The sequence below is a fragment of the Gymnodraco acuticeps genome, unplaced genomic scaffold (assembly GCF_902827175.1).
Source record: "Gymnodraco acuticeps unplaced genomic scaffold, fGymAcu1.1, whole genome shotgun sequence".
NCBI classification, from domain to species: Eukaryota; Metazoa; Chordata; class Actinopteri; order Perciformes; family Bathydraconidae; genus Gymnodraco; species Gymnodraco acuticeps.
In genome coordinates this window covers 2187130-2205485 of record NW_022990235.1, presented here as the reverse complement: position 1 = coordinate 2205485, position 18356 = coordinate 2187130, and the positions used below count along the sequence as shown (strand labels likewise).

The 18356-nt window shown below is 38.7% G+C and overlaps 1 protein-coding gene across 1 annotated transcript in view; it reads left to right on the top strand.

The window, feature by feature from the left end:
- LOC117548100 (guanine nucleotide-binding protein G(i) subunit alpha-2-like) overlaps positions 1-18356 on the top strand; it is a 33495-nt gene that overhangs the window by 12128 nt on the left and 3011 nt on the right. Inside the window, exons 2-6 of the mRNA XM_034219131.1 lie at positions 10842-10884; positions 12274-12415; positions 14153-14313; positions 16320-16448; positions 17993-18122. Coding sequence (XP_034075022.1) covers positions 10842-10884; positions 12274-12415; positions 14153-14313; positions 16320-16448; positions 17993-18122 — 605 coding nt within the window. The remainder of the gene's footprint in view (positions 1-10841; positions 10885-12273; positions 12416-14152; positions 14314-16319; positions 16449-17992; positions 18123-18356) is intronic.

Here is an 18356-nt window from a genome sequence, read left to right as displayed (position 1 = left end):
TTAATTGCTCTAGTTTGTTCTTGTGGGAGACCTATTTGTGTTGGATCCACTCTGAATTAATGGATCGTTCATTTGTCAGTAATTTTTACTGTCCAAAGCGGCGGTCACGCTGTTTAAGATTTGAATGTCATTAAAAAGACACCATACCTCGATTATGAACTATATTTAACAGCGATGTAGGTTTTAGAAGATATTATTTTAACAGAAAAGTAGTTTTTTAATTATTCTATTGTTCGATATAACAGCTGTAGAGGTGTCTTCCTTTTCTCAGAAATAATGGGACAAGGCGGCCTGGTCTTGTGGGGCTCAAAGCGTAAAAAGAGTTCAGTAATAACCCTGTATTTTGCAGTGATATATTAGAAAGAAAATAGTCCCTAAATGAAACTGTTCACTTCAAGGTCTGACGATTATCTTTAGTAAGTGGGTCAAGATTTCTGGAAAAAAGAAAATATCGCTGTTGAGTTTCCTTTTGACAGTTTATTACAGGTATTGGTTTTATGTATTTTAAGTTGTGTGACATGTCAGCAGCTTTTTACTTTCTCTTTTATTTTTTATTTAACAGTGAGTTACGTGAGACTTGAGACTAATCAGTGACTTTCATCCTTCAGTGCTTCCCTCGAATCAACTCAATAACTCAGTTAATAGTCTATTGATCACCAGTCTCACCTGATGCACGTGAGATGAGATGTCATGCACACAGAAGCACTGCCCTCCAGCAGCAAAGCATCATTACAACACAATACATTTCACTTGGAGTCATGCCTGCTGACTTTGTTGTCTCACAGCGTTAAGAGATCATTCAAGCTTTCCTGAATGTGACAGTGAATAAGCAACACACTCTCACTCCCTAAACGTCCAGGAGCGACGCATGGTCAGGGACCCCGTGGCGTGCAGTTGGGATGCGCAGAGGCTCCTTCAGCTTCATAAACGGACGCAAAGAGCTTTCAACTGATTGCAATGTATTCCCATCGGCTGCGGTATTTGACGCTCAGGGAAGCACCGCCTCCATTTATGTCGGCAGCTCTTAAAGTCAATGTGATCGTCCATTCCCATTGGATAACGGAGAATTGTACACCCGGAAGTAAGTATTCTCCTTACTGTTGATTGACACCATCTATCAGAACACACCAAAATGAGGTCCGAAGTAGAACAGAAGAAGCTGTCACCGAATGAGTCTGCTTTAAAAAGAGCTATAGTTTTCTACTGTCGGCCCACACAAACATGTACATTATTTGATTTAGTTTTGGCGAAACAAGGTGGTGTAACCATGGCAACTCATCTAGTGCATGTGCAAGCAAAGCCAGCTGTCATTTTACTAGCCTTCACATACTAATATTTAGGCATGTGTTTGAGGCGGAAGTGACATTCTATCTTCCTTTCCCTTTAACAATATGAATCATCAGGTCAACATTAATGAAATGGTTGCTATAATAAACAGCAAGCATCTCATGGGAATTTATAAAAAGTACACTATGGCACATATATGCACGCAAATGTGAGTTATTAAATTGCACACAACAGGCCCCTTTTAAAATATAGCTGTGTATGAATCACGAGGGATTATTAATACTGCAGTGAGAATGGTTTATGGAACTAAAAATATTTTATTTTCGGTGTTGTTTTTTTTAAATCGTTCATTTTGAAATTGCCTCTTTTAAGGCCTTACCACCAGCCATTTCAAGATGTTGTGTTCCTCCTTAAAAGTGTCTGAGCACAACTGCACTCTTTACCATGTGGCACTGATTGGGGCGAACAAAGCCCTCACTCTTCCTGACACTCTGGTGTGCCAACAGAATGCAGGAAGGCTTCATGGGGTCTCTCTAACACTACAGCAGCTGCCAAATTCTGATGTCTCATCCGTTTGCTCACTTGAGTGCAAAGAGTTAAGCTGACATGATAGTATGCAGAAACAAGGGATGGGGTGGGATGCATTATGACAGCCAGGCAAACATCAGCTGTGATGGTCGATATGTGAGGAATCGCTTTTCATATGCAGTTGATTGATTTGAGGAGAGGGTAGTAGAGCCATGAATCTCGTACTTTTTGCCATTAAGTCTGTATTTTATGCAGGCTTTCATTGCTTACATTTCCCAAATCAATTTTCAAGAACAGAAAAGCAGCATGTGGAAGCTTTTTAGAGTTGTAAGATCATTGGACCTGTCATATTGAAAACACATATTGTTTTGATTAGCAGATTGGATGGAGTAACAGATATTCAAAAACAAAGTTGTATGTCAGTGTGCTTAAGCATGACTCGTATCATGCAGGTTACGCCTGTGCGTCAAAAATCCAATAGGGATACATTGCCAATATTTTTATTCTTGTCTTGCCTTTTTTAGATTTAGTGTATGATGTTTTTTTTATTGTATGAAAATAAATAATGTAATGGGTAATTGGCATTATTGGTTACCGATATGTTGTCGATAAGCATCCCATTGCCAGTAGACTTATGATCTAAATAAGTATATTGACTTTTGACCTGATATTGACCTGCTCTTTCTTTTTGATTCCCTCGTTACTCCTCTACATTATTGACCTTTGCAGGAATAATTCTGCATGTCAATTGTTGTTATCGATGATCAATATGCATTCACTTAATTAGTGCAACTAATAGGGACTCTATAGTAAGACTGAGTACATATTGATCTGTTGTAAATGACCCACTTGATGATGTGTTTCTGAATGATACCTGCTACTTTCAAAACCTTTTAATAAGAAATTATTCTTCTGACACAACACAGCCAAAATCATGTTGACCTATTCTATTTGTTGTTCTTTTACGGTTCAGACGCAGAACAAATGATTCAACCTTTTCTTGGTCTATGTCAGGGGTGTCAAACTCAAATACACAGTGGGCCAAAATAAAAAAATCGGTACTAGTCGAGGGCCGGACTGGTTCAATGTTTATTGAATGAACTTATTGCACATATTAAACCTGGAACTAACAAAGCTTAAATTATTGCCTATAAAAACAACATTAAATAATCAGTTGCATTATGGCTCTATCTGCAGCTTTTCCGGAGTCATTTCTTATGATTACATTTTTCCACAGGCCAACAACAGCTTCCAAAAAACTATTTCCCTCAAAGGAAAAAAACCAAACATGCCCTGTTGTCGCAAGAAAAAAAGTGCAGAAGGAAACATCCATTGAAACTCAGTTTGCTGCTCTGTGATGCTAGTTCAAGCCAGATACTTGGGTAATCTTGGGTGCAAGTTCATCAATGTTTGGGCTCAGGCTCTGAGCTGAGGAAATCCTCAAGATGGAGTGAAGGTGTGCGTGCAATATACCGACGGGCCAGATCTACAGCACTGAGCTCTATACTATATATTGTGTGTGTGTGCATTTAACTTATTAAAAAAAGTGAACTTTCGAGGTGCATGTGTCAAATACGGGGGAAAACAATAATAATGTTTTGTACAAACGTTTTCTTGAAGATAATCTGCGCACATAATTTTGCCCCCTGATGGTGTGTCTCAGCCAAGGATTTAGATAATGGGCAAATCAGTGTCAAAAACCTATCCAACTATTTTTGTAGCTTTTTCTCCAGCATGCAGAGTCATACCCAAGGGATTAGACAGCTGATATCCAGGGCTTTTTTACATTACATGTTACTTGTTAGATGCTTTTATCCAAAGCGACTTACATACTCAATACTGTGGACAATCCCCACAGGAGCAATTTGGGGTGAAGTGTCTTGCCCAGGGACACAACGACATGCTGACTGCAGTGGGGTTTGAACCTGTGACCCCCTGATTCCAACACCAAGGCTCTATCCACTGCACCACACGCCTCCCTTTTCACAGGGATATGACTTTTAAGGTTTTTGAAAGTACTAATTAGTATAATTTATTTTAGAAATGATTAAAACCCACCTTGGTTTTGGTGTGCAAATGAATGTATTTTTTTATTTATTAATGTCATGAGTGGTTGAACAAATGCATTTGGCTTGTATTATAGCATAGTGGTCACTGGTCATGTATAAAGAAGTCAAGAGCAGTGCCAGTGACTCCTACCCACTGCAGGCGTTCATTTACAGCAGGATGGTTGATAGTGCTGACTGAGGTCTAAAAGGATTAGAAGTAGCGATGCACTTCTGTTATTTAAGGGTGTAATTAAGTGTTTGTTCATCCTCATATAAGAGCTCAGTGCTGTGCGTTAGGCGGCATGAATTGATTGCATTGCAAACATGGATGTCATGTTACAGATGTGTTTGTCTGGAGCTCAGTGTGCTATCTTTGATTTATCAGAATGAGCTTCCACATGTTAATTCTCCCTGATGCTTGTTTTCCCCAGGCTATACAAAACACGAGTCTTTAACCTGTTTCCTTGTATCTGCTTTGCTCTCATTGCCACCTGCAGAAGTGAATCTGATTATGTATGCACCATTTATACAGTATTAAACTGTTTTTGTACAATCTGTTCAACAACCATCACTTCCTTTGTGTCTGGCACATCATTCTGCTTAATGGGCTTAATTGTTGTTAAGGTTACTGCAATAGCTTCAATATGCTTTTTAGCAATCTCGTATGTGATATTTTGCGGATAATAGGAACGGTCAAGGTCACATAAATGTATGGTTGCTGCTTTTGTGCACATTTAACTCGGGATTTAATACTGTTAACATTGGCAGCACAGTAAGAGTGCAGCACGCCTCCTCCTCTGCAGAGCAAGGCAGTGAAGCTGCGCTGCTCCCTGTGAGGCTGCGGGTGACCCACTTTTCCACTTCAGGCAATCGCACACTGAGCTGTATCTAGCAGTGTAAAATTCCTCAATCGCTGTTCACTGTGTTCGTTGAAAAGGTTGGGGGGGTTATTGAGGGAAGGAAGCTGTCTTCATGAAACACCTGGGCTACTGATGCTATTTTGTATATAGTAACACACTAGAAACTGAATCGAGTGATACAGTAAGATAATCCAGGTCTTTGTTGCAGCTGGCTAGCTTCATCTATTGAATAGCTATGAAACGATTTAAAACCTGCTGCTATCTGCAGGCTAATAAAAGGAGGATAGAAAAAAGGCTTGATTTTAGGTTGTGGACAAAATAAATAGGTTGTTAAAAACAGCCTGTTGATGGAGGGTAATGGACTAGATCTAAGTGTGTTCCACTTATAAATAACTTAAAAATAAGTGTCTTCGATTGGGGTTCTCTGTCACACATACATAACCGTAACCTGCACCTTTACTTCCACACACATCTGCAGAGGCTGAGCCTGATCAACCGTGTGATTGGTAAACACAGTGGCTATAGACTTGTCAGGTTGAATTTATGTGCAATTTACCGTTCAATATTGAAGGCGCACCCTCAATCCCTTAACTCGTCCTCAATTGGGTGTGTGCATGTGTTTCTGGCAGCAAAATGAGTTTACATAATTAAGGTAGGATTACAATGGTCAGTTACATTTAGGTTATGGTTTCAAATCGGTAAAATATCTATCAAATGCCAACAAAATGCTTGAATGCTAAATGCTCTCAAAGCTACATGGAGTGAAGTATATTCTTGGCAATAAATGTAAAAAAGATATTATATATATATAATATCATTATAAAGCCCACAACTATCCCAATCATGATTGTGGTTTCCCATTACATAGTTTAGCAGTAATTCATCCTGTTGTCTTTGCTAACGGCAAACCTAGTGCATGTGCGTTTGTAGATCAGGCAATAAGAACATCCTGTAGTTTTTCCATCAATAATGAAGTGAGCGGCTATATGGAAATGTTGCCATTTATGACAAAATTAAACTTTGTACCCTTTACCTCAACATTGGATTAATATTCGATGGTTTTTCCTGCTTCAAAATATTTATATACATCTAATACTGTACGTCCAGATGCACAAGCAAATGCATTTCATCACGTCTGCTTGTGTCAGTCAGCTCCCTCAGTACATATTGCGACAGGGCTTTAAATAGCCGCAGCCTCATTGTTGTGTATTCTGCTCAGTGTCATCAACGCCCAGAGGAGGTTAACCTTTTAAATGTCTGTAAAAGCTAGTTGGATGTGAGCAGTCGTGACACCAATGGCAATTGGTGGGGGCAGGAGGCCAGGATGAGAGCAAAGGAGGGATCGTGTCACAGCCAGGCCAGTGAGTCATCCTCCCACAGCAGTCACTTAGACAAAAGATGGAGTACGATGCCGGAGTGTCCTGAGATTCGTTACATGTCTCCACAGGAGGAATACAAATGCCAGGCAGTGGGCTGGGAACACAAAGATGCAGTGTTTGTGATTATAGGCTTAGCATGCTGGGATATTGTTTAGAAATATCCGAAGGGTTTTATGACGTTGCCTGTTTGCGTATGTGGTCGTCACTTCAAAAGTCCTCAGCTGAGTTGTTTCTTCACTTGGTTGGCAGATTAGCGCAACTATGAGGTTGACATTTTGATTTCTTTCCAGAAATATTTCAACAGCTATTGCCACATCATTTAGCACACCCATTTCAGCCCCTTCAGGATAAATCGGTATAAAATGACACATGTACATGCTAAGGTGGTGTCACTGTGAGCATGTTATCACGCTGTCTTTTTTTATTTGATATAGTTATGATCAGAATGATGTTGCTTGCAAAGGTTTTTTGTCACAGAGAGCCGACTGTGATTGAGTTGGGTATTGGATGTAATTCAATCTATAAGCATAAACAACTTCACTGAATTTGGAGTCCTCTTTTTATTGTTTAACAAATGTTTTGTTATGTTTGAATTATGTCTTTCTGTGCATTTTCTATGTTAAGATAGGTACAATGGTACTGTATATAATACATTGGAGATTTACTGGATTAAATGTTATGAGTTACAGCTAATAGTTATAATGTGCTTGTTTTAATTTCTGTAGCATTCCCTCTTGTCAGGAGATACATTTTAGGATCCCAACAGACCTTCAATTATTTACCTAACATTGTAAATCAACAGCCTATAAAAGTGAATATTGGTTTTGGTGCCATTAAGAGAAGCTTATTAGTTAGTAAATGAATTTACTGTGAGGTTTTTAAGAGCAGTCTGCAGCGAGATTTGAAGATGTAGTGCTCTCCATAAAACTCTCATCCTCTGACTGGCTCATCTTTTGCATTTGCTTGCAGTAATGAACACAACAAATTAAACTTCACTAAATGCTAATTTCAGCAGTCAATATTAGGCTCCCATTACTTTTCTTGCTTTTGCTTTTTATTTTGCTCCTGCAGTTTCTAAACATAGTTTTTGTGCAAACTGGTGGATAACCTGTTGATGCATTATTTTACAAGGCACTCATGTTAGTCCTCATTGCACCAGTTTTTCTTTTGAACAGGGCCCTCCATGCCCAATCTGCTCCCATGCTGCCAGTTCCTCTGAATTGCTATCCACCCCCTCCATCTCCTGCTCATTTTTCATTTTTGTCCACCTTTACTCTTCGTGTTCTATCTGTCCTCTTCTTTATCTGCCTTTTGTAATTGAAGTGATTTCTCTTCGCTAGCTCTCCTTCATATTGTCCTCCATCTCACTGTAATTTAAATTTGGATTGATTAGTTACTTTAACTGTCTTTTCAGAGTTTGTTGGAGAGGTACTGGTTTGTATCCACTCGGTTTATCCACAGCTTAGCTGGTTATTGTGTTACTGTGTCAGATTTTTAAAAGGGAGTCTGTACCCTCTGAGCTACAACACAGCAGTTTTTACCTCCCCTCTTTACGTACGCAGCTATTACGCTATGTACGCAGTTTATAAGGTGACTTGGCCTTAAGCTCATAATTGAAGCATATAGACCAAGAACAGATTGGTTACTGATTGTTTTACATTTTTGTTTTTTTCCAACTCTCCTCCCACTGCAGCCCTTGCCGCTATTAACTTGCTGCTGATTTAAGGACGAGAAAACCATTTATCTCGTTTGAAAGATATCGGGTCAGACTGCCACAATTATTTTACCCAGAAGAAGTATAGCCCAACTAGAAGAGAGTAACACACATGGAGTTTCAAGCTATCTATCTCTCACAGATAGCAACACTCCTTCTTCTCCGAACAGTATCTTGAAGACACGATCGCTCAATGGCTTCCCACTCACACACACTGCCAGTTTTAACGAGAAGTTTCCAAAAAACGTAGGTTTTGTCTTCAGAGAAACAAAACCTGACATTGGAGAAACAAAAAAAGCAAATGACAATGTCATCTTTGGCTGACAAATAAATAATTTAAATGTAAAATTGTCTGTCAATTTAGTCGCCAATTAATAAACTAATTGTTTCAGCACCGTTTACATATACGGTTTAGGTTGTATCTGTATCTGGATGTTTATTTAGATGGGGATATCTCATCAGTCCATCAATGGAGGCTTTGTGTCATCTGCAGTGGGTAACTGTGACTGTGGCCAAGTCATTGGTGTGAGTGGGTCTGTGAGAGTATTGGACGTGATGGTTCGGTTTTCTGTAGCTGGGGCTCCTGTGATCCTCATGCTATAAATCATGTTATTATCAATGCTGTGTTTTCTGGCACTTACTGGAAACCAACTTCAAGAAGTATGAATAGTTGGGGTTGAAGAAGCAGAAAGAGGCGGCGGCACCGGCTTCTCGTTGCCAGAAAGTGATTCTGGATCTGCTACATCAACACTAAAAAGAAAGAGCCTGTCCCCTCTGCCATCACAGCACACAGAGGGCTCTTTGTAATACTAATCAGTTCGTCATGTACATCTGTTAGCTTTGAATACGCTGCTGTTTTTAGCAATATTGTTTAATTTCCTATGCTGGTTAGATGTTCACTGACATACTCTTGTTAATATTTCGGCTCCATGTGAGACAGAGCAATTATGCATAATACAATTATATAAATAACCCGAACAGTGGGAGTCGATTAATCATGAGCAGCGACTCTTTGTTCCCTGCTAAATAAATGTTGTTTTGACTGTCAAACATGTCAGTACCTGAATTAACAATGAGGTAGTTCAGTGGTGTGCCATCTGGATAAATGAACACCCTGCCTGTTTGTTATCTTGAATAATGTAATGAGTAACACTGTTTACTCGGTTGAAGACTATTGCACTCTCAGAGCAATATGAAACGCATTTTCCCAATGTATTAAAAAGACTACAAATAGGTGCATCATTTTCTTATCATCACTCAGGTAGTTATTTACAGTATCCTATCAATGACTATTTTTATACAAATTCTCAAATGTGCTTCAAAATACTTTTCTTTTCCTCTACTACATGTATATATATATTTTCAGTATAGATAGATGTATACTCTATTGATCCCAAGTTGGGAAGAAAAGAAGATCATTAATAATTTGTATTTTAATCATGATTATAATCAATGCCCCTATATCACAGCATGACTTGATAATGACAAATCAAAATTCAACTCAAAGTTTTGTTCCCAGAAGCAGCAAAACACCACTGCCCATTTCTCCTAAAACACCTTGAGCATGGAGAATGAGGGTCCACTGGTATCTTTCTTTACTGCTGCTCACTATTTTCACTTGAAATATTAATGGATTGAGGAGTTTTATTTTGCAGTAAGGAAGGTGACCATGGTATTTTTATTTCCTCAAAGAGACTGATATTCCACTTTCCATCAACCATATATTTATTCTTAAATGTAAAACAAACATCTTAAGAAGTAGATGACAGTCTGAGAGAAGAGACTCCTAAAGCCCTGTGATAAGACATTTTGTTCCAAGAGAAAGGTTAGCAAACGAATAGAAGCAGCAGCATAGTTACATAACTTAATCTCGGTTAGCTTTAGGTAGGATTTAAAAGGATCCTACTTCAGGATTCACACCAGACATTGCTTTTAAACCCGCCCCGTTCCCCTGTGTTGTTTCTTTACTCTCTGAAAAGTGCTGGATGTGTGTGGCTGTGATGAGTGTTGACAGCTGCTGGTCCCTTGCTCCGTCAGCCGTGGGCTCGGCTAATGTTTGTTGCCAGGGTTGTGTCAGGTGGAGTGAAGGTTCAGCGCATGGTGGCAAGGTCCCGACAGCTAAAAGGGCAGTGCCAAAGACTCGGTCGCAGCTCTAATGCTCTTAACTTCTTATTTTCTATTGTATCTTTAATCCAAAGATCTATATTTTACTGTGAGATTTTTAAGAGCAGTAGATTCTGAACTGACTATTAAAATTTGCCCTGTGGAGTTTTTTTATTTGCATTAAACAACAAAGCTTGGTTTCTAGTTAGTGTAACCTACCCAAAACACATTGTGTATCCTTGAGGTCAACATCTTGAATATACATATTGTATTGTGTACATATAGTATGTCTGCTAGTTTGCCGTTTTGTTCTACCTCGCCCCTTTAGGCATATTTATAAGTTAGCTAATCAGGAGAATGGTGTCAAAACACAAACAACTGAAACATTCATAACATTTCTTCAAAGTGGTCAGAAACTGGACAAAGTAACTTGAAATTGCAGTATTGGAAAGTAGAGATAACTTTGAAATATATATATAGTTCGCCAATAGTTCACAGTGATGATGAAAGTGTTGATTTTCTGAGCTTATTGGAGTGAATAGAAACCAATGTCTGCCCGACAGGAAACATTTATCTATCGCATTCTTTGGAAACATTGTTCCAACCATTAAGCATTACATATTTAAAAGCCGTTGAACCATCCTTCTTCCACGCATCCTTTTCTATCTGAGTAAAAAAGCAACACAGAAAGTAATAGGGGAATTTTTCATGCATATCTGTACATCATGTCCTCCAAATGGAAACATAAATAAACCATACCACCCAGAGGACAACATGTGAAGTCGGAGGCTGCTGGTCATCTCTGGGTCACTCATGTTTTTCCGATGCAGAATCAACTGTACCCAAAGTTCAACTGTGTTCCAGTCACACAGATAAAAGCAATAAGATCCTTTTTAACTCTTATGTTTTAATCTTTTAACAGGCGCTGGGGAATCTGGGAAGAGCACCATTGTAAAGCAGATGAAGTAAGTTATAAAATAAATCTTTATCTTGCTATGTTTTTAATAATTGGCCTTTTAGTCTTAACCCAAAAATGTATTTTGGATGTTGTTGTTATTTCCTTGTCAGATGTAAGGAAACGTTAATGATAATTCCAGATTTGTGTTTGGCTAACCGGCTCATCGAGTCTCTGCTCACAGTAAAAGTTGTTGAAGCTTACAGATCTTACCTTCTGCATTTGGCTCCGGCACTGAGCATATTAAATGTAGAAGTTAAAGCGCAGAAGTGTATAATAAAATGAACGTTCTCCGAGATATAGACAACCTTGTGATTGGTATTTTACTTCTCAAAGCGCAATTGAAAGTGTGTAGAATCAATCTGAACACACACAAATATGCATCCACGGGAACCTCAATTGCTTAATTATTAACATTTCTCTGGGCTAGCCAGGCATTGAATCCATCTTTTATGAGCTTGGAGCAGTTAGTCTGTCGCTTTGAAGCCTGGTTATTAACACGTTCAGATAAATCAACCTGCATGACAGAAACACTTGCATATTATGTAACATTACACATTGATCAGCTTGCATATACTTGACATTACAGGAGAGAATGTTAGGTACAAAACCTTTTCATAAAACACATACAAAATGTGGTGACTGTTCAATAAATTACTATTGTTAATTATCAGTTGCATCAACACACCTAAAGTCAATATGCACTTTTACTTTATAATAATGTGGGCTGGTCTCAGTAAGCTCTCTCTGCTCTCTCTGCTGCAGTCTGGATGATTGCATCTCATAGGTTGCACAGACCCTTTGTTCCCTCACGTTCTGAGTAATACTATTGCAAGAGGTTGAATTCGGATACTGCATCAGCCCAATGCTGCAGAGCTGAGGCAGTTCCACTGTGTGTTAACCGCACTGCTGCACATCATCCTATACACTGACATGGTAACTGTGAGACGTACAGTTTATGTATCTTGTTAAATGAGGTAGCGGTTGAAGGGATACAAATAAAACAGCTTTCAGGTGCCTTTTGACAGCCAAATGTTCTGTTTAACGAACTGATTTATATATTATGAAATGTTACTGGAATATAGATCATTATGTATTATGACTGTAGGCCTACTGATGAATGAATTCAAATGGAGAAACAATGGCTACCCACCAGTCATCATAATCATTTTCGTTCTAGAGACTGATGACCCCACAGGGAACCATAACCCAACACTGCATTATCCCTAGCTTTGCTGCACATTAATCAACATGTCTGTAAAAGTGCCAGTTAGCTATCTTTCATCTGTAGTCCCTGGACATATTTTGTAAGTCAAGTTAAGACATCTGAATCACACAAAAAAAAAGAAGCTGCATATTTAAATTTTAAATGTACGTTTTTATTTTGTGTTTTTGACAGGATCATCCATGAAGATGGGTACTCAGAAGATGAGTGCAAGCAGTACCGAGCAGTGGTTTACAGTAATACCATTCAGTCTATTATGGCCATTGTTAAAGCCATGGCTTGTCTCAAGATTGACTACAGCAGTAATGGCAGAGTGGTAAGACACACAAGCACATAAACATTGAAAACACTATGCATTTATGTAGCACATTTATCAAACTGATAGAGAAACACAAGGAATCAGAAACACAGACACAACCTGCACACATGGACACATGAAGACACACTATTGGCATCAACTTGAGGCAGAGATGCAGTCCGCTGCACCCTCTGAACACCAATCAGCCTGTGATCAAGCTGTCAGTGAGGTAACAGTGGCCAAACTCATTCCTGTGCAGACTCCCACACATGGCAATTAGTGTGCTAGCCTGCCCATACTTGCACACTGCAGCACTATAGAAGTACACATGCAGAGATTGTGTATACATTTACACATGCATACATGCACACATTGTTCCCAGTGTTTGTTGTTTGGTTGGTGGAGGAGAAAGACTTTCAACACATTGGATTCCCAGAAATAAATCATTTTTAATCCACAAGCTGAATGTATACAGCTGCTCTTTCATTCAGCAGCGGTAATCACTGCAACAGAAAACTTCTTCAAATAAACCAATTTAAAACAACAATAACACTATTTGCTCATTTCAAACCTTGGAATACGGACACAAAACTTGATAACCCAAATTGATTTATCTTCCTCAGAATAAAGAATAGAAAGTGGTGTGATTGATGTTCACCAAGAAAAGGAAATAAACATTATTCAACTGAAGAAAATACATTACAAATATATAAAACATGGCATGAAAGGAGCAGAGATGTATTGGCTGCCTGGAAGGGACGCTGGAAAAAAATAAAGAATTCATCTCTCTCCCAACAATGTGACAAATACCCCCAAAGGGTGAAATGTGTTCTTCAGTTTGAATCATTCATTTATATTTTGATTCTACATACATATTTAGAATCCTGAAGCCAGATAATGAACAGTGAATAACAATTGCTCATTGTTAATAAAGCTTGGAGAAGATATTTTATTTCATGCCAACATGATGAGGGAGAATTGAGAGCAGCAAGCATGATGACAAAAAGAAAATCAAACCACCATCTGCTAAAGCAGTCCTGCATGCTGTTACTTTGAGTCACCAACATATCTTACATGTGCTCAGCCCATACTGGCTGGCACCGGCTTATCATAGGTTTGAATTTCACCATCACATTATATTGCTACTATCATATCCTTTGCTTCCTTGGCCCTAGCTCAGAGACCTGGCCCTCCATGACTACACACGATTTATTTGGCATTATGTGTCCAAAGATGAGAGGCTGTGGATCATTCTTGAGAGGCTGTATTTGCTTTGTGATATTTTACTTAGTCTTAGAGTTTCTTCTAATAAGAAAACAAAATCTATATAAATTATTCACTTATTCATCATTATGTTTTTGTTCCCATATTTTCACAAACTTAAAAAAATGTTTATAAGGTCAAGAATCACAATAACTTATTGCTGTTGACTCACTGAAATTATTTTCAATAATCAGTGTCAAAACCATTATAATCTTTTGCAATGCAATGTTATCATTGTTATAATTCATTAACATGATCAGCAGTTACTTGTCACTGCAAACATTTATTTAAAGTGGATATCTTTCAAACATTTAAAACCCTCTCAATAGGCATGTGAGTGTTACATTGAGATTGACTCAACATATTCTTCCATGAATGATTATTATTGTTTCAATAAAAAGATATATCTGAACAGCGGATAAAGCTGATGGAACAGACTCCATGTACGTTTTGGCAGTGATGCTCTAAATGCTTCCTTATGTCCCGCTGCAGGACGATGCCCAGCAGCTGTACTCGCTGTCTGCCGCTGCTGAAGAACAGGGCATCTTCCCCGAGGATCTGTCCAACGTGATGCGCCGATTGTGGGGGGACAGCGGCATTCAGAGCTGCTTCAAGCGGTCGCGAGAGTACCAACTCAACGACTCTGCAGCATAGTGAGTCTGACTTTATGTGCATTTATGCATTCATGGTGCCCCCAGGACACTTTTATACCATAACTTGTCAAATCCAGCTGACATTTTTAATGTTGCCCTACATGTCCTGTACTACTTGTGCATTAATCATTACGCAAACATGCTCTTGCACACACCGCTATAAATGTAAATGTGGCCAAGAAACCTCACAGCGACCTGTCAAATGTGCTTTTCTCATCCTGCATACTTATTGACTTGTATATCTAAATAAAAAAAGGTTTTGTGTCTGAAACACTATAGTTAATGTGATTTTAGCATAGTAAAAGACAGCTCAAGAAAGTATAACAAAGGTTTGTATTAGGTTCATGATGGAGCTAATTTAATTTGATGAAAACGAAAGGCTGTTTAATATTTCCGCTCTTAGAGATTTTGTCCTCCTGGTGTCCTTTCGTCCTCGCTCATAAGCAGTTCAAGTTTTTAACTTCTCTGGGGAGCAATAGAGAATGAAAACCAATAGCTTCCATTCAATGGTTATGTCTACCTCTCTGGGTTTTATTCTTTAATATTGTAACCTAATGAGCAGAGAACACAATTGACTTGAGGAATAAAACGATTTGATTGGCCTCAGAGTAAAGAATGACAACAATAATAATACCCTTCAGTGACTTGTGTCTTTTTGGAAGAAGCTGTTTTATGTTTTGGCAGTGCTATAAAAGTTAAATACTAAATGTATATGTTTAATGGATGCGATCATGACACAGATAGTTTTTGGTTAATTATTTGTTATGTTTTTATTAATTTCAATAAGTCTGCCAGGTCGGCTCATTCATTATTTCCATACGGTTCCATGACACACAGAGGAGTAGAGCGGCTGCTGAAGCTCCCAGCTGGCCTTATATGATGATACAATGTTTGTAAGTGGATCGGGTTTTGACTAGCAAGAACCAAAACAGAGTAAAATTAAAAGAAATAAATCCAGTTAGATAGAAGATATGAAAAACAAAGCAATTCTCTTTTTTTTCTTCCACTGTGTGAAATTAAACTGCCATCTTTGAGTTGCAAAGACCACGTGTCATTTTCTTTTCAACATTTGCATAATTTCTCCTGAGCACCCCAACTTAATCATCTTCAAAGATTGACACCAATGTTGTATTTAAACAAATCACAATAGGAACAAATAACAACCATTTTGTTCACTAATATTATACATCAAATTAACTTTATTGGAACAAATTAGTAGGAAAATGCATGTTGCCACTCGTCAGCTAAGAATAACACTGGCCTCGCATTATTTATTATTAACTTCTGGTCAAACTGTGTTACAGGTTGTCCCTTTTTTTAAGAGTGTATTTCTGTGGTAAGCCCCCGTCACTGCCACCAGGGTCTCCATCTGTGTAGAGTCCCAACACATAGCCATAGCCACTGTGCAATGAATGCTGCCCTTTACAAAGGGGTCCCCTAAGGACACTCAACTAAATCTGCAGCTCCATGGTTTTCAAGTTTGCCAAATTTACTAAAAGGGTAATTATTATTATTTATTTTACAACAGATACAATAATAATGTATGTTTTATTTATCTTAAAGCCTGTTTGGAGCTGCAGTTCTAGGAGTTCTAGGAGTTCTAGGTCTCTAACCTCCATAATGAATTTGGCCATAATTACATTGTTACAAAACCTTTGAGATCCCTTAAAAGGCACTTCAAACAACCTAATGATTAGACTGTTCATGTAAAGTTAAGTGGAATAGTAATACATCAGAACATGCCTCATATCTGCTAGAATCCAACTGTTCAGGAAAATGTAGTAAATGTATTTGAGGTTAAAGTGTTGTGTGTGTGTGTGTGTGTGTGTGTGTGTGTGTGTGTGTGTGTGTGTGTGTGTGTGTGTGTGTGTGTGTGTGTGTGTGTGTGTGTGTGTGTGTGTGTGTGTGTGTGTTGGTGTGTGTGTGTGTGTGTGTGTGCTGTTGTGTGTGTGTCTGTGTGTGTGTGTGTGTGTGTGTGTGTGTGTGTGTGTGTGCCTCTCTCTTAGTTACCTGAACGATCTGGAGAGGATAGCTAAAGCAGATTACATCCCCACCCAGCAGGATGTGCTGCGAACTCGCGTAAAGACAACAGGCATTGTGGAGACGCACTTCACTTTCAAGGAGCTGCACTTCAAGTAAGGCCATAGAGCGCTGACTTTATATCAATGTTATATTACTTCACAGAAATGATACTGCAATCTCCACTCCAACCCTGTGTCCCTTTAATCGAAACAGGAGATGTAGCCATTTGCAGCCAATGTGAGAGCCTAGGGAACTTAGAAGCTCAGCTTTATTTTACATTAAGGTGCCTCTGTGGTATTATAACCCTGTCGGTGTTCACTCATTCCCAATGCTTGCTTGCAACTTAATGTGGCTGTCAGTCTGTCTTATCACCACACAAGAGCACATGAAACATGACCAACTGAATAAAATATAACTGTCCTTGGTGCTATTTTAGGAGAGCAGCTAGGCAAAACCCTAGCTAGGATATTAAAGTAAAGTATGTCATCATACTTTTTTATTTATTAAATGTGGTCCTTCCTCTTCAGTGTAAAAAGTGACATTACCATAGCAGCCTCCTCCACAGCTGCTCTAAACAAATTGTTCGACTTTAGACCGTTCTCAACATTAATAGCATTAAAGGGCAACTAACCCTCCTGGCATGAAATGTGCTACTCGGCTACTTAGAAGCCAAACTATACCAGAATCTGAAAGCTTAATTATCGTGATTGCACTGAAAGCTGAGTTAATAAAAAAGATGCTTCCTACAGTGCTTTTACTCAATACAACCTTTAGAGGGAAGTGCTAACATGTGAGTATGTACAGTGCTGCAGGTCTTACATAAAATATGCTCTCTGGCCCAGCCTGAGCACTCGTGTGCATATTAGTAATGGATGTATAGATGTACATCCTAATAGTGGATGTGCCAGAGATACAGTCAGTGTTTTAACATTTTATAACAGGACTTCTCCTAAAGCACACTTTATGATATACTGTATAGGTGAAAGTACAAACTATTTCATATAAAGGGCACATATCTTAGTTGCTTTGTTTGGGGACTTGATCAGTATTAAATACCAAGACCTTGATAAGCAACTTAACAGATCTGGATGATAAAAAAATAAAAAGAGCACATGGCTCTGCTGTGACCTGTTTCCAGATAAACTCTGATATTTGCCTTCTGTCACAGCCTCAATATTTGGCCTGAATAATACATGGAGGCAATCGATAAGAAGAAAGTCAAGTTTTTGTAATTACGTCCTGTTTGCCATAACAAGTACTAACAGACCATATTTACAGAGACTTATGCAGATATGTTTTTATATTGACTCAATTTAGACCTTAACACCACACATTTGCCTCTATCATCTAACCGAATAAAGAGGCCTGTCTGCCTCTCGTAGGATTGAAGCCTGTTGTCTGTTTTCAGATATTGGACCGTATTCTCTCTACCTCCTCCTGAGGCTTTTGTTCTCAAAATAGCCTCATGAAGACTTAATGTACATCCAGGGATCAAATGTCACTCTTTATTTTTATTTTTCCTTTCTTGTTAGCCGTCATCCTTCCTAAAACTGTCTTCTTCAATACCTCGTTCTCTATCACTTTCACCTTACTGTCTTTCAGTGTGACCTACTTCCTCCACACTCAATGCATCTCCTCTGCTTGATCCCCTTTGCAGAATGTTTGATGTGGGAGGACAACGCTCGGAGAGGAAGAAATGGATTCATTGTTTTGAAGGAGTCACAGCCATCATTTTTTGTGTTGCACTCAGTGCTTATGACCTGGTGCTGGCTGAGGATGAGGAGATGGTAAGGAAACATTATTCTCAACTGCTTTGTGATATAACTTCTATTCTATCTTATATTGCAGTATCAGGTAGTTTATTTTCTAAGGCATTACAAGGCAAATAAAAGGATCCATCCATCCTCTATTGAAAGCTTAATAACAGTAATCTCCAGATGGTACAATTATTATCCATTTACAGTTGAACCAATGGACTGTATTTATGTTAAAAAGCTAAGTGGCTTGAACCATTGACCCCA